The sequence below is a fragment of the Rhineura floridana genome, chromosome 21, assembly GCF_030035675.1.
Source record: "Rhineura floridana isolate rRhiFlo1 chromosome 21, rRhiFlo1.hap2, whole genome shotgun sequence".
NCBI lineage: Eukaryota > Metazoa > Chordata > Lepidosauria > Squamata > Rhineuridae > Rhineura > Rhineura floridana.
This window is the reverse complement of record NC_084500.1, coordinates 13,406,979-13,423,671: the sequence shown is the minus strand read 5'-3', so window position 1 is coordinate 13,423,671 and position 16,693 is coordinate 13,406,979. Positions and strand designations below refer to the sequence as shown.

At 47.1% G+C, this 16,693-nt stretch overlaps 1 protein-coding gene across 8 annotated transcripts in view; it reads right to left on the bottom strand.

Moving 5' to 3' along the window:
- Nucleotides 1–16,693, bottom strand: part of ACACA (acetyl-CoA carboxylase alpha) — a 239,190-nt gene that overhangs the window by 97,832 nt on the left and 124,665 nt on the right. For all 8 annotated transcript variants that reach the window (XM_061604841.1, XM_061604839.1, XM_061604842.1 and 5 more), the window contains 5 exons: nucleotides 10,808–10,849; nucleotides 9,449–9,664; nucleotides 8,112–8,267; nucleotides 2,210–2,413; nucleotides 142–297 (listed from right to left, as the gene is read on the bottom strand). In XM_061604841.1, the coding sequence (XP_061460825.1) occupies nucleotides 142–297; nucleotides 2,210–2,413; nucleotides 8,112–8,267; nucleotides 9,449–9,664; nucleotides 10,808–10,849 (774 nt within the window). The remainder of the gene's footprint in view (nucleotides 1–141; nucleotides 298–2,209; nucleotides 2,414–8,111; nucleotides 8,268–9,448; nucleotides 9,665–10,807; nucleotides 10,850–16,693) is intronic.

Below are 16,693 nucleotides of genomic sequence, written 5' to 3'. Positions count from 1 at the left end.
GGGCGATTGCCTCAGCGCCCTGCTGTGCAAGCTTTCCAGAGGCACATCTGGGCTGGTCACTGATGCAACCAGGATGCTGGACTAGACGCTGTCGGTGTCTTCCCAGTTTAAATTACTCAAGTTCAGGAGGGCGCTTCTTACCTGTCGGAACATTTCAGGGATGTCATAGACGTACGTAGTCCCCAGCGACTGCGCCTGGAATCTCTTGGACTGGAGCAGGTCCTTCGTCACGTACGGAGTGTTGATCAACATTCCATGCAGCGGCCCTTGCTTATCGCCATAAGCTTGGAACATAATCTAGACGGGGGAAAGCACATCCACAATTAAAAGTTAATACGACGTTAGAGCGTTGGACGAGCCCCATTGCTGTGTTGTTTCATATGGGCAAGGGCATGATGTGGCCTGCTTCTCTCTTCTTAGGGAATTGTGATCCTGGGGTCAGAAATAAGATTTACTGCACAAACTACCGTTCCCACTACATATACACACCCCAGGGAAGGGCCGCAGCTCAGTGGTCAGGGCATCTACTTTCCATGCAGAAGGTTGCAGGTTTAATCCCTGGCAACTCCAGGGAGACAAAAATGTAAATGTACTGCCTTCAAGTCGATATGGCGACCCCATGAATAGGGTTTTCATGAGGATGAGAGGCAGTGACTGGCCCAAGGTCACCCAGTGAGCTTCATGGCTATGTGGGGATTTGAACCCTGGCCTCCCAGGTCCTAGTCCAACACCTTAACCACTACATCCCGCCTGAAATCCTGGAGGGCCACTGCCAGTCAGTGTGGACAACACTAAGCTAGATGGACCAATGGTCTGGCTCATAGAAGGCAGCTTCCTATGTCCCACTTTCTTATAGTTAAGCTGTGGAATTTGCTCCATAGTTGTGATGGTGATGGCCACCAACTTGGATGACTTTAAAAGAGGATTAGACAAATTCATGGAGGAGAAGGGCTATCAATGGCTACTGGCTAGGACGGCTATGTTCTACCTCCACCGTTGGAGGCAGGAGGCTTCTGAATACAAGTTGCTGAGAATCACAAGTGGGGAGAGCGCTCTCGCTCTCGGGTCCTGCTTGTGGGCTCCCCCCATATGGGCAACTGCTTGGCCACTGTGAGAACAGGATGCTGGACTAGATGGGCCACTGGCTTGATCTAGCAAGGCTCTTCTTTTGTCCGCACACAGACATGCTCAGACTTCGTAACAAAGTTAGTGCAATCAAGCATAGCGTTACTACAGATAGTCAGCATGGTTAGAGTGCCGGACTAGGTCCTGGGAGACCAGAGTTCAAATCCCCACTGAGCTATGAAGCTCAACTAGGTGACCTTGGGCCAGTTACTGTCCCTTAGCCTAAGCTACCTCACAGGGTTCTTGTGAGGATAAAATGGAGAGCGGGGAGAACCATGTATGTCACCTTGAGCTCCTTGGAGGAAAGGTGGGGGTATAAATGAAATGAATAAATACGCATGTTAGCAGAACACACACACAAGATCTAAAGTAAATATTTTAACACAGAAGTGTGGAATATTCTCTTTCTTTCAATTATTTCAAGCCTCTTTTTTTCCCTTCCCAAGCAACCATGCTGTTTTTGTCCCAACGGGCTGCTTGAACTCCACTGCCAGCCCTGCAAAAACAATAACACACCTGGCTAGGAAAGCTGCAACAGAGCCCAAGCCTTAGGGAAGAAGACTGCTCCTGTGAACCTTTTCCCCCCACTTGTCTACTCTGTAATGCAATGCCCAGCTGGTCACTTTCACGTTTCAAAATATACGATTCCCATTGAAGGGCATCCTTTTTCAGAGACATGACTGCCTTGCAGGGGGGGGGAATAGAGAGGAGCAAGTGGACTAGGACAGACTATTTAAGGTATGGAAAGGTGACAGGGGACAAGGCTAAAGAATATATAGGGTGGTGAAATGGCTGGATGACAGAATTATCAGCTGGGGGCTAGCTAGACAACCCTTTGGAAAAATGATGTGGATAACAAAGGGGGAGGGGAGTAAATAACAGTACAATCTAAACCCAAGATGCACCGGGATGAGAGCATTTTGATTCAATGGACCTTCGGCTTTCCTGGCTTAGCTGGGCCGCAGCCAGGCTGCAGCTGTGCTAAGTCTCTCACCCAGCTGAGCCAGAGATACACCGAGACAAATAATAATCAGAGCATCCCCCCGCCCCAAAGTATAATTCCGTAGTTGCATGAATCCTGTACCTGTGCTGTTCTGGAGTCCGTCACCTCCTTGTACAGACTTATATCTAGGTAATAGCCAGACTCATTGGTCAAGAAGAGCCGGATGGGAATTGCCTTGCCAGTGGGCGTCAGCCGAATATTGATCTTGAGCTCCGCCTGGAGGACTCGGAGCTTCCACAAGCGGCTGCCATAACGCATCACCATGCTCCGAACAGACTCTTCAATCTGAATGACGGTGAAAGGGAAAAAATATAATTTGGTCATGGAGAAGGGCCGGATGCATTGTCACTACAAGTACTTCATGGTGCAGAGTCTGAGCCAAACTGGCACTCGTTGCGCAAACCTCATGAATTATCTGGTATTTCCCCTCATGTGAAGAAGTGTCCATTGTCCTCCCAAATGGAGAACAAAGAATTGTCTGGTGTCAGGGAAGAGGCCAGTCAGGCTTTGGTCAAAAGCCCCACGAAGGCACGAAGGGCCCATTCAGGACAGCAGCAGTGAAAGAAGAGAAAAAAGTCTTGAGGGAAGATCTAGAGCAGCCTTTCCCAACCGGTGTGCCTCCAGATGTTGTTGGACCACAACTCCCATCAGCCTCAGCCATTGGCAATGCTGGCTGAGGCTGATGGGAGTTGTGGTCCAACAACAACTGGAGGCACACCGGTTGGGAAAGGCTGATCTAGAGGATATGGAGAAGACGTGGTTCCTGCCAAAACAACACCCCTACATCTACTTGCACCTCTGGAAACAAAGACATGATGCAACGGCACTGAACTGAGTTTCCCTGCCTTGATTCCGCTGAAGTGGCTACCATTCAAAAGAGGATAGTGGAGAAATGCACTACACTATCTTGTCTAGTTAAAGAAAATGAACCACACAGTCCTAATCCAGGCATGGGGAACCTTTGGCCCTCCGGAACTACAACTCCCATCATCCTTTGCCATTGGCCATGCTTGCTGGGGTTGATGGGAGTTGTAGCTCAGTAATATCGGGAGGATCCAAGCTTCCCCGCACATACCCTAATCAAAGGGGTTTGGCCAGGGTGGCTAAATCAAACCTCCCTAGCCAGAGGCAATCTACCCCAGGATACCAGCAGTAGTGTAATGGCAAATTCAGGAGTGCAGGATCCCTTCATGTTAGTCACAGCCATGCCCCCTCCCCTCCTTTTTTTTTCTTTTTGCTGCTGAGTTGAGAATGAGATCCTTGTTAATGCTTTCTCCCACCACAACAGACATCCCTAGGAACCAATAACCAGGAAAGGGGAGAGTGTTAGCTACTGAGAAGAGTCTTCTGAGTCTTCTCAGTGGTTGACTCATCTCCTTTCAGTCTGACTGGCTCCAATCAGCAGGTAAGAACAAGGAAGCATGTTAGAAGACTCTTCTCAGGGGCTAACACAGTCCCTTTTCATGCTGATTGACCCTGCTCCCAAAAAAGTAAGGGTCTAAGTCCCCACTCCCTAGACCCTGGGTGACTACACCCCTGGATACCAGAGGCTGGGGGTTAACACACAAGGCAGGGCTATCACATTCCCACACACCACTTTGTGGTAGCATCTGTCTGGCTACACACACACACACACAAAGTGGATGCTGGACTAGATGGACCATTGGTCAGCTCCAGCAGGGCTCTGTTTGATGGAAGATGCAATGATCCTTCTGGGACACTGTAAAGGAGGGGTGGGGAATTCGTAGTCCTCCAGACGCTGTTGGATGCCCAACTCCCATCATTCCTGATCATCGGCCATGCTGGCTGGGGCTGATGGGAGTCAGAGTCCAGCAACATCCACAGGGCCACCTCTGTGATTAAGGTGTGTGCCAGCGTCCTAACGCACAGTTAACCTGTTTTGAGTGCTAAGCTTGCCATGCCCCTGAAATTAAAAAGTCTCAGTTAAACATCCCCCGAAACGAACCAACAAGGCACGAAAGACTCTTCTTGCTCAGTTCCTGTTTGCGCTGGCTCGGCCTCCCCTACGTTGAACACGCCCCCTCAGACTTGTCCAAATTTCAATGGACGCCAGGATTGGACACCTGCCCTCCTTTCTGTTCTGGATAGAGGGGAGGAGCAAACAGCTTCCCTGGCAATGGCTAGCGTAGGTGCCTTTCCCCCCCAACTAATGAGGAGCAGCTGATGTAAGGGCATGCCCGCACCATTTTCAAACCAGTTCAAGGTTCTGGTGTACAAAGCCCTATACAGCTTGGGGCCAGGATACCTGAAAGACAGTCTTACCCCGTATACACCCAGTCGATCACGATGCTCTGCAGGCGAGGGACTCCTGCAGACACCATCTTATCAGGAGCTCCGTTCCGTACAACATAGGAAGCGGACCTTTCGTGTGGCAGCACCTGCCCTTTGGAATTCCCTCCCCTTAAAGATTAGACAAGCACCATCTCTGTTATCTTTTTGGCACCTACTGAAGACCTTCCTCTTCCAACAAGCCTTTGAAGTAGAGACTTTATCCCAGTCTGCATCTGTGTTGGAATTGCTTTTTAAGATGTTTTTAAAGATGATTTAATATATTTGGTGGTGGCCCCCAAATTAAAGAATGACCTGCCTGACAAGGTGCGCCTGGCGCCCACACTGGGATCCTTTCGGTGCCAGGTCAAGACCTTCCTCTTCTCCCAGGCATTTTAGCATGTTTTAATTGGCTTTTAAATATGTGTTTTAAAATTTGTATATTTGTTTTTATGTTTAATTGTTGTAAACCACCCAGAGAGCTTCGGCTATGGGGCGGTCTACAAATGTAATAAATAGATAAATAAAGAAATATATATATATATTTTTAAATCTGTTTTTAAGCTGTTTTCGAGTGTTTTGGTTTGCCACCCTGGGCTCCTTCTGGGAGGAAGGGCGGTATATAAATTTAATAAATAAACAATACGAAATAAATGTTGTTTTTTATCTGCTCTTTTAGACATGGTAGTTCTTCTGTGTTAAGCCACGCCTACAGGGGGCAGCCACGTTTTGTTAGGCTACGCCCCCACAACAGCCATTTTGTGACTGGCACCCAAGGCAGTTCCTCAAAATCCCAGATGTTCCTGCTGGCCTAAAAGGGGTGACATTCCCTGCACCACGCTAGTTCTAGGTGGTGTACCGAGGAGGAAAAAAAAAGACAACTATCCTTTGCCTGCATACATCCATTCAACAGAGTCTCCCTAGACACAGTCGCAGCAGGCTGTGGCTCTTGTGACTACAGCAGCAATGCTGGGGAAGGGGTGAGCGGGGAAGGTACCCGTAGCACCAGGAGCAGTTCATCTAGGGCAGACTTAGAACCAATGGATGGAAATGGTGGGGAAGTAGTTTTCGATGGTAGAACAGGCTGTCTCGTGAGTGTGGGTGGAGCAGAAAGGCCACCACTCAGTGGCAGAGCAGAAGGTCCAGGTTCAATCATCAATGGCATCTCCAGGTAGAGATGGGAAAGACTCCGTTTGAAGCCCTGGAGAGCCTCTGCCAGTCAGTGTAGACAGTACTGAGCTAGATGGACCAATGGTTTGACTCAGTATTAGACAGTTTCCTGTGTTCCTAACTCTTGACACTGACTAACATTTTAAGGAAGGGGCGTGGCTCAGTGGTAGGGCATCTGCTCTGCACGCAGAAGGTCCCAGATTCAATCCGCGTTAGGGCTGGGAGAGACCCCCTATGTGAAACCCTGGAGAGCTGCTGCCAGTCAGTGCAAACCATACTGAGCTAGGTGGGCCAATGGTACACAACTTTCTATGCAGTGGGTTCTCTTTCGCTGGATGCATTTAAGCTCACAGTGGCTTTCAAGGATGCTGTCATTGCCTCCTGCATTGTAGATCCTGCACTCAGCAGTGGGTTGAATTAGATGATCTCTAGGTTCACCCTCAGTTCTATAAAATCTCCCTTCCCCACCCACCCCCATTCTCTTAATATTCCAAGAAACCAGAGAGCAACATTAAGAACAAAATCCTCTGCAAACATTTAAAAAACAGCATTTACATCCTGCATTCCACTGCGGCTATGATGCCTTAAATCAACAAGGCAATTACCGCTCGGAGGCCCGTTTCTCTGCCGTTTTATTAAACTTTCTAATATACTGCTGTTTGGTAAATAGTGCATATTAAAAGCAAGGCAACAGGAAGGCAGGCCTTAATGTTTCCTCTCAAACTACCTCTTTTCCCATAGCCCCTCTGGGCCACACTGTTCCCGCAGCTTCTACAGAAGCAAGCCCCAGCGGGTGTTGAGACACCTGAGAAGCGGAACAACAAGACAACTAGCTTACAACATTTCTTGCACTGAACACACCACTAATCGCTGGGATTTTTTTTTCCTAGGTAGAGAGGGACAGTGGCCAAACTGCATCGTGAGCTGCTCTGAAGTGGCACAGAAGGAGTCTGTGACATGGCTGGCCAGCAGCAGAAGAACCACAGCCGGCCTCTGGCACAGAGCCAGGCTTGCCACTTAAGCTCTGTGCTGCCATCGGCCACACGGCTCTCTGGCCCCAGCCCGATGCAACACTTAGCTGCATAATGTGGATTCTCCCCTTCCCCCCCCCAATCAAGACCCAAATACACAATCCTCTTGAGAAATATGTTACAGTATTCACTATCTAGGGATGCATAACACCATAGCTTTAAAACAGTCAGTCATCATTTTACTGTATTTGACTAACAGCCATTACAAACCAAATGAAAAGTATACATTTCAGTAATGAAAAAGAGACAGTTCAATTTAGCAAATCCCCTGCACAGTCCACTGCAACAGCACTCAAAGTAATTGCACGAATATTTGCTGCCTTAGCAAACAAAGCTGTGTTGTATGTACCTTTAAAACACATTCAAACCACACCCACACGCCTGAAAAGAATTCTGGGAACTGTAGTTTGTTAAGGGGGCTGCAAGGGCTAAACTACAGTTCCCAGGATTTGTTTTTTAGGGGGAAGGGAATGCGCTCTAAACATACAACATGTACACAGCCCAGATTTGTAGACTACTCTGGATTTTACTCTTTTAATTTTAGTTTTTTTGAGGGGTAGGGGGAGTATATTCCTTCATTTAGCCACTTTCATATATTCTACACACAAACTTACAAAACCTAAATCCCGGCAAATATATCTGTGTGTCCTGAACAAGCAGCTACATTTTCCTATAATGCAGTAAATAAAGAAAACAGTACCTCATGCAGAGTTACAGAAAGGGCCATATCATCAGCAAATCAGGTAAGCAAGGGTCAAGTCCACCATTTTAAGCATTTCAAATTTTGGCACAGGTCCAATGTCCTTCATCACTTTGCAGCAGTGGGGGGAGGATCCTGTGCCCTCCCCCAGATGTTGCTGGACTCCAGCTCCCATCAGCCCTAGCCAGGGATGACAGGAGTTGTAGTCCAGCAACATCCTTGGTGATTCTCTCCATCCCTTCTAGGGCGAGTGTTTGAATGTTGGAATCAAAATGGGTGGGAAATAAGGAGTCCATTTTGCTACCCACTCATTTAGTTCCCAGATCTAACTGTTTAACCCAGGAGTGGGGAAACTTTGGCCCTCCAGATGCTGCTGAACTCCCATCAGCCCCAACTAGCATGGTCCATAGCCAAGAACGATGGGAGCTGGAGTCTAGCAACATCAGAAGGGCCAAAGGTTCCTCAGCCCCGCTTTGTAGCAATCCCAGAGCAGTTGCCATAAAACACAAACATATCCATCAATTAAAGCTATCATTAGAAGGTTGTTTTTTTTAAGTAACAGTCTAAAAAGAAACTGACTTTACTAGTTCATCCCAAATGCTTGGGACAAGGATGTTTTTACTTGGCAGTAGTCCTTCACCCCCATATATCAGGGTGGAGGATTTTTAGCCCTTCAGGTGTTGGTGAACTACAACTCCCATCAGCCCCAGCAAGCAAGAGGATGGGAGTTGCAGTTTGGCAACATCTGGAAGGTCAAAGGTTCCCCACAGCCAGAGGCAGGGGAGCAACCTACCTTCGATGGGTCCATAATAACCGTTGGGACAAAGTTGAGGAAGATGTGGTTGCAGTCGGTGCGCACATTTGTGTTGTTGAAAGCCACTTCCAGCTCGTCCATGGCTTCTAACAGCAAGCGTTCCCCCTCGTTCTGAAGATATTCAAAGGATGCCTCCTGTGAAAAGAACGGCAAGCTGTTAGTATTTAAGAGTCTGAGAAGAGTCCTGCGGGATCAGGCCCAAGGATCAGGCCCATCCAGTCCAGCATCCTGTTCTCACAGCAGCCAACCAGATGCCCCCGTGGAAATCCCAAAAGCAGGACCCAAGTGCAACAGCGCTCTCCCCACTTGCAATCCCCAGGCATGTTGCCTCTAACAGTGGAGGCAGGACGTGGCCATCAGAGCCAGCAGCCAGCGAGTAATGGCCATTCATGATAAAGGAGCCCACCTAAGAGCATAAGAAGAGCCCTGCAGCTGGGTGAGGCCACTGGCCCATCTGGTCCAACATCCTGTCCTCGCAGCGGTCAACCAGATGCCCCAATGCGAAGCCAGCAAACAGGACCTGAGTGGTTTCCAGCAAGTGGTATTCAGAAGCGTACTGCCTCCAACAGCGGAGAGAGAACATAGCCACCAGCTGGCTACCAAGGCCCCTGTCCTCCATGAATTTGGCTTTAGGAAGTTGAGCCCTCCTGGATGAGACCAAAGACCAACACAGTCATAAAAACGTAAGGAGAGACGTGCTGGGTCAGGCCAAAGGGGTCCCATCCAGTCTAGCATCCTGTCCTCACAGCGGCCAGCCACATGCCTCTGAGATGCCCTCAAGCAGTTTCCAGGGCTGTAGAGCATCCATTCTGAATGCAGAAGGTCCAGGTCCCACCCCCAGCATTACCAGGTACGTCCACGAGAGGCCAGTCCGAAACCCTGCAGAGCTGCTGCCAGACAGTGTGGACAGTACTGAGCTACATGGACCCCAGTGGCCTGACTTAAGTATAAGGCAGCTTCCTATCTTCCCATTTAAATTAGCCCTTTATTCAAAACCATGAGGACTGGAGCCTTTCATTTTTAAAGGAAAAGCCGCTTAGTGGTAGAGCATCTACTTTGCATGCAGATGATCCCAGGCACGATCCCAAACATCAGCTAGGTAGGGTTGGAGAAAAGACTCCCTGCTGTGAAACCCTGGGGAGCTGCTGCCAGTCAGTGTAGGCAGTGCTGAGCTAGATGGACCAAGGGTCTGACTCAGAAGAAGGCAGTTTCCTAATGTGCTTCCCACCCACCCCACAAAATCAAAATACAATAAATTGCAACTTGTTAAGATAAACTCACACCGTGCATTTGGCTAGCAACTCAACGAAGCCCACCTTAGTAACCAAGTCCGAGTGCCGGATGATCGCCCGGACAAAGAACCGGTAGTCGGTAACCTCGGCGCCTGCCTCAACTTTCGCAGCGCCCAGGTAGAGATGCATTTTGTGATTGGCGCACGGAATGGCAGTGAGATCAAAGTTGCGCATCCGGTTCAGTTCCAGCTGGAAAGCCAACGCCGGCTCCAAGTGGCGGTAGATTCTGTCTTCTTCAAACTAGAGAGAAACCCAAACCATATATTCTCAGAGACACGCACATACAACGAGCGGGCAGTGTGTACATTTTTTAAATATATAAATAAATAGAAAGCAAATATAAAAACAACAGTAAAAAGATTATAAAGCTAAACTTAGAAAGGGAGGGACATAGTTCAGTGGTAAAAGCATCTGCTTTGCATGCAGAAGCTCCTTGGTTCAATCCCCAGCATTTGCAGGTAGGACTGGGAGAGAGACTCCTTGCCTGCAGCCCTGGAGAGCTGCTGCCAGTCAGTGTCAACAACACTGAGCTACATGAACCAATGGCTTGACTCTGTAGGAGACGGTCTCCGATGTCCCGGACCCAGGACTCGTTCTGGGAAAGACCATAGCTCTGCGGTAGACGGTCTGCCTTAGATGAAGAAGGTCCCCGGTTTAATCCCCAGCAACTCCAGGTACGGCTGGGAAAGACTTCTTGCCTGAAACCCTGGAGAGCCACTGCCTGTCTGTGTAGACAATACTGAGCTGGATGGTCTGACTCAGTATAAGGCAGCTTCCTATGTCCCTACGTATAAACAGATATAATTACATCATCTGTGTGTGTGTGTGTGTCTGTGAGTGTGTGTGTGTGAGAGAGGGGGGGGGGAAGCTCTCACTTCCAATCTGAAATTCAGTTCCCCACATTTCTGGAGCAATTTTTTTTAAATTAAAAAATCCTTGTGAAACTTCTTCAGCATTTTAGTTAAGAATTTCTCCTAATAAACACATTTTTGTATGCAGTTTTGACAAATGTACACATTTTGGCAAGCAATTTCTCCTAATACACCTTTGTATATTATTTTCACTAACATTTATTTTTATCGACACTTAGAACCCTAGCATATTCATTGTTGTGAACACGGCTTGGCTGGAGAACTGCACTGCAGAAGTGCAAATTTTGAAGGATGGCTGTGTTTCGATTCTCATATTGTTTTTGGAAAGTACAAATCTGACAGATTCGGCTTTAAATGCAAACTGAATCTAATTTCTCCCCTATCCCAAGTGTGTGTACACCTCTTTCTATATTTTGGAAAGCTGTTTGTTCGCTATGCATTTGGACCCCTCGTTATTTTGGGAACATGAATGCAACTGAAAGACAGAAAACATGAAATAATTGGTACTTACCTTATCCCTTGCCCGGAATGTGAAAAATTTGGGAAATTCCCTCTGGAAAAGAGAGACAGTTAGATTAGTCTCCGAAATCATGAGCTGCCATTAGTCTCGCACCTATAGAGAGGAAGAGTGTTCTAAACTTCGTCGGCATGGTTAAAAAGAATGACCTTGTAACCATCTACCAACAAAACCACCATTAAAAAGGTTCACCAGATTTTTAAAATATGTGTTGTTTTATTTTCTAGTTGTAAGATGCCCTGAAGATTGCTCTGCAATGAAAAGATGGGATATAAACTCTTCTAACAAACACACCTTTCAGATTTTAAACATGAATCTTGGGGAGGGGAACAGAAAAGACAAACTTTAAAAACAGAATGCTGTTGGTTGTTTTACAGAGAGCTGCATTCACATGTAACATTAAAAACCATGGTTTAACACAGCCTTTCCCCAACCTGGCGCTCTCTAGATGTTTTGGACTACAACTCCCACTGAGTTCAGCAGAACTTCCTCTCAGGTAAAATGGACACAGGATTGCAGCCTAAAGCTGGTTTAAGAATCATTCCCAGAAATCATAGTTTTCTAGAGGGTAGAGGACTCTCTTAGTACCTTAGCCATCTGTCATAGAATCATGGAAGGGGCCTTGTAGGCCATCGAGTCCAACCCCCTGCTCACAGCAGGAAATCCACAGCTAGAGCATCTCCCACAGATAGCTGTCCAGCCTCTGCTTGAAGACATCCAGCGAAGGGGATCCCACCACCTCCCTAGGCAGTCGGTTCCATTGCCGAACTGCCCTTACTGTCAAGAAGTTCCTTCTAATGTCCAATCTGAATCTATGCTCCTGCAACTTAAAACCATTAGACCTAGTCCTACCCTCTGGGGCAGCAGAGAACAAATCTGTACCCTCCTCTATGTGACAGCCCTTCAGGTACTTAAAGAGTGCAATCATGTCACCCCTCAGCCTTCTCTTCACCAGACTGAACATGCCAAGTTCCTTCAACCTTTCCTCATAAGACTTGTTCTCCATACTGGCTATCATCCTCGTCGCCCTCTTCTGAACCCGCTCTAACTTGTCTATAGCTTTCTTAAAATGAGGCGCCCAGAACTGAACGCAGTATTCCAGATGAGGCCTGACTAATGCAGAATATAGTGGGACTATTACTTCCCTCGACCTGGAAACTATAGCTCTGTTTATGCAGCCCCAAACCGCATTTGCCTTTTTTGCCGCAGCATCACACTGCTGGGTCATGTTCAACTTGCGATCCACTACAATTCCAAGGTCCTTCTCACACGCACTACTGCTAAGCCGGGTATTTCCCATCCTGTACCCATGCATTTTGTTTTTGTGGCCTAAATGCAGAATCTTGCATTTGTCTTTATTGAATTTCATTTTATTAATTTCAGCCCAATTTCCTAGTCTATCCAGGTCCCTTTGGATTTTATTCCTGTCTTCCATTGTGTTAGCTATCAGGAATGCTTTGATTTGGATTCCTGCATTGAGCAGAGGGTTGGACTTGATGGCCTTGTAGGCCCCTTCCAACTCTACTATTGTATGATTCTAGCCAACCACATTTCCCAGAATCCCTCTGAGGAAGCCGTGAGGTATATTCAAGGGATATGACATTTGCAGTGAAGGTATGCACCTCATATTTGCAAAGCTGGTTGAGGCCTAAAAGAATAGGCCATAGAAACTCATGGGATATGGTCAGAAAAACAGGTCCACCTTTTCATTACCTTTCTAATCACTTTCTTCTCACACTTGCCTCAAATCTCTGCATGCTGCCAATTTTTCTTCCCATCACCCATGCGCATATTATTGCTAACGTGATTTTTTTTAAAAAAGACGACCTTCCATCTAGCATTTTCAGGCAAGTATCGAAATTAAACGTGCATGCACAGACTCACACATGCAAATCCTCAGAGCTTTGATACCAAAAATCTCCCCCCCCCCAAAAAAAGAATTCTGCCTTCCTAGATGGAGAAATTATGCCCCTGCTGTGTTCTAATCAACCAACCATCATCAAGACAATCAGAATAATTCGCCTAAATTAGCCAATCAAGACACCCTGCAAATTGGAGAATGCAGAAAGCTACACGAGAAAAAATCATCATAGCCGGTTATTATACTAATAATCGCGTTAAAAACCTAATGAGATGAGGAAATTGGAAGCTTGCTGGAGCAACTCTCTATTACCTCAACATGCTGGGAACTAATTATATAGACTGTAATTAAAACACAAAACAAACCCAAGCCAAGGCCCCTGAGTTACGTCGACAGGCGGTCCAGCAACAAAACAGGCAGAGGAGGAGCTATTAACGACTGGGCCCAAGAGTCTCGAAAGGACAACGCAAGGCTCTCCAGAGATCTCTCAGCCTGAGAGGCCGTCTCCAAAATAGTGCAAATCATGGCGGATCTCCACTGACAGGAATCGGCCCACCTGTGCAAGCCATTGGGTAATTGAACTGATTGGAAGTTCAGGCCTTTCTCCCCCCCCCCCCGAGAAGGTTACTCAGAACGCAATGGTGGCTGATGCCCATTGCAACTGGTGGGGCGGAAGGCAGGGAGGCCCACAGTAAGTGGAGCCACAGCCAATGACAGGAAGAGCCAACTAACTGTAGTCCTGCCCCCATTCTCCTCTCTGCTGAGTTCCACAAGTTCTACAAGGGCAACACTGAAACTAAGCAGGAGGAAGATTACAGCCAGGGCCATTCCCTCAACTCTCTCTAACTAAGAAGGCAGGCAGGTGGGGGCTGCCTGAAGGCAACGTGAACATGGTGGGGCAGTGCCCCATTTGTCATAATGCACCAGCCACCATTGTCAGAAATATACTGTCAGCCAGGGATGGCCTCTTGAGAAGAGACCTACACAGTTGCTCGCCAAAGAGAGCATGCCTCTCCATTATGGGAAGCTGCAATTTCCGGGGGGGCCCCCGCAAGTTTGCAATGGGCGACTATTCCTGCAGTCGTGCTGCACTTCTGAGGCCCTCGGAATTGCCTGCAAAGTGCAGTGCAACTGCTTCCTCATCCCCTCCCAGCTCAGGAGGTGTGGGGGGGGTGCTGTGGCACCAATCAGATGCAAAGTTTTATGGGATGTCAGAGAGACTCTATGGCTAGGGTCGTGGGAGCCACAAAGTTTAGGTGGCAACCATTGGGAGGGGGGAATGATACTGAGACAAGATGCCTAAGAAAGTACAAGGAGGATGCTGGACCAGGCCAAAGGCTCATCTAGTCCCACATCCTGTACGTACAGTAGCAAGCCAGATGCCTCTTCTAGGCAGCCTGCAAGCAGGACCCGAGGGCACTCTCCCCACCAGGACTCCCAAGCAACCGGTATTCAGAGGCATAATGGCCCCAACAATGGCATCTCCAGGTAGGGCTGCGAATGTCCCCTCTCTGGAACCCCGGAGGGAGCCACTGCTGGTCACCGTAGACAACACTGAGGTGGATGAATCAACGGCCTTTCCTTTACGTTCCTATCTAAACCAGCCCTTTATTTAGGAAGACTGGGATTTCACTTTATCTTCTGCTGGGAGGAAGGGTGGGATATAAATCTAATAATAATAATAATAATAATAATAATAATAATAATAATAATAATAATAATAGACTGGCGCCAGTGGGAGAGCAACGGCTTTGCATGCAAAAGGTCCCAAGTTCCTTGCTGGCATCTCCAGGCAGGGCTGGGAAGCACTCTGACCTGAAGCACTGGGGAGCCGCTGCCTGTCAGTGCAGACCAGGAGCAGGGAATCTCTGGGCCTCCAGATGTTGCTGGGCGACAAGCGCCATCAGGCCTGACTACTGGCTGCTCAAGCTAAGGGGAGTTATTATTAAAATGATTTACATACCACCTGTCATTTTGAGAAGGAATTCCAACAAGTCTGAGCTGAAGTCCAGCAACATCGGCGGGCTGCCCACCCCAATACAAACAATACGGCCCCCATGCCCCACCCCTGATGCAAACAATATGGAGGCAGACCTGGGTTGGGTAGCATCAGACCTGGGGACAAATGAGGCCCTCAAGGTCTCTCTCTGTGGCCCTTGGGATTCTCCGTAGGCCACACCTCTCAGCACAGGACACACCTCCTCTTTTGCCTCTTGCCCCGCCCACTACTGGCATGTGGCTCCTGAAAGGTAATCTACTGGGGAATATGGCCCTAGGGCTGAAAAAGGGTTTCCGCATCTGAGCCACGCCATTGGTCTGACTCGGTATTAAGACAGCTTAACACCTGGCTCGGTGGCAGAGCATCTGCTTTGCACGCAGAAGGTGCCAGGTTCTATCTCCAATGGCATCTCCAGGCAGGACTGGGAATGTCCCCAGCTGTAACCCTGGCGAGCTGCTGCCAGAGTTGAGAATACTGAGCTAGATGGTCCAACAGTGTGAGTCAGCATAAGGCAGCGTCCTAGGTTTCATGGGTTGCATCCAATTACGTTCTACTCAGTGCAGACCCATTGAAATAAATAGACCTGTTAGTCAAGTCCTTTAATGTCAGCAGGTCTACTCTGAACAGGACTAGCACTGGATACAACCCTATGTGCCTAATGCCCTTGTTTAGAAGTGGGTCATCCTTGGGCACAATCCATCCATTCCCTCCTAACAGACGTCTCTGCCTTCTCCTCTCACCTCCAAAGCTGCTGTCTAGGAATTCAACCAGGACTTCCCCTGCAACCTCGAGGCACAAAGCATGTGGATTTATTTGCAAGCGCTCAAAAAACTCTCTCATTCCTCGAGTTATCCATTTTTATTCTCTCAAACGTCCCCGATTTCTCCTTCCTAAAGCCTTCAGGTTCTTGCTTAAGCTCCCTTTACTTTTCCCTGCTTCCTGTCTTAAAGCTGTTGATTGATCGGTATCTGTACGCGTGTTTTAAGTTCGCTCCCATCAATAAAACCCAGGCAAAGCCACTCGCGTCACACAAAGCATTCTGGGAGAGACTGGTGTGCATGAATGCATGTACGCACACAGGGAATGGAATGCCCTCTCTTTTTCTTTTCGCCTGCAGCCTAATCTCTCTTATTACTCTACGGAGCACCGCTAATAGTCCTAAGCCTGGACAAGAGAAAAATATTCCCAGGGACATCTATTTTTTAAAGTGGTGGGAGCGGAAGGAAGGGAGAAACAGGACCAAGACAGCCTGCATTGCGATAGGCATTCTTAGATGTTCTTCGTGTTTTTAAATACGTTTTGATTTTATTTTTAGTTTGTATTGTTTATTTGTTGTTTGCCATTCTGTGTTCCTTTGGGAGGAAGGGCAGGGTAGAAATTAATTATTATTATTATTATTATACATATATTTAATATTATGTATAATACACAATTACATAATAGCAATAATAATTAATAAATAAGTAATAATATGTAATATGAAATCAATAAATATATAATCACGGTAATAACAAATTTTGTTGCTGTTATTGTTATTGATAATACCATAGTCCAAATAAAACAAAACATATATTTTTTCAAAGAGAGAGGGTTGGTTTTTTTAAAAACAGTGTATCTCAGGATATTTTTGACCGTAAGATCCGTGATGTAATTTTTGCTGACTTTGAATACATGAAGAATCCAAAACAGTACAAAGCATAACTGACTGCAGCTATAAAAAACCCCAAAGGATCATAAAATATTGTACTAACAAACTGCAATACAGTAAACAGTGCCAAGATCAGTGATGTAATTTTTGCTGACTTTGAATACATGAAGAATCCAAAACAGTACAAAGCATAACTGACTGCAGCTATAAAAAACCCCAAAGGATCATAAAATATTGTACTAACAAACTGCAATACAGTAAACAGTGCCAAGATCCGTGATGTAATTTTTGCTGTTATTGAAGATGCTTCGAATATACAAAAAGTTCCAAGTCCTTGGACGGACATATTAACATTAAATCCAACCATAAAAG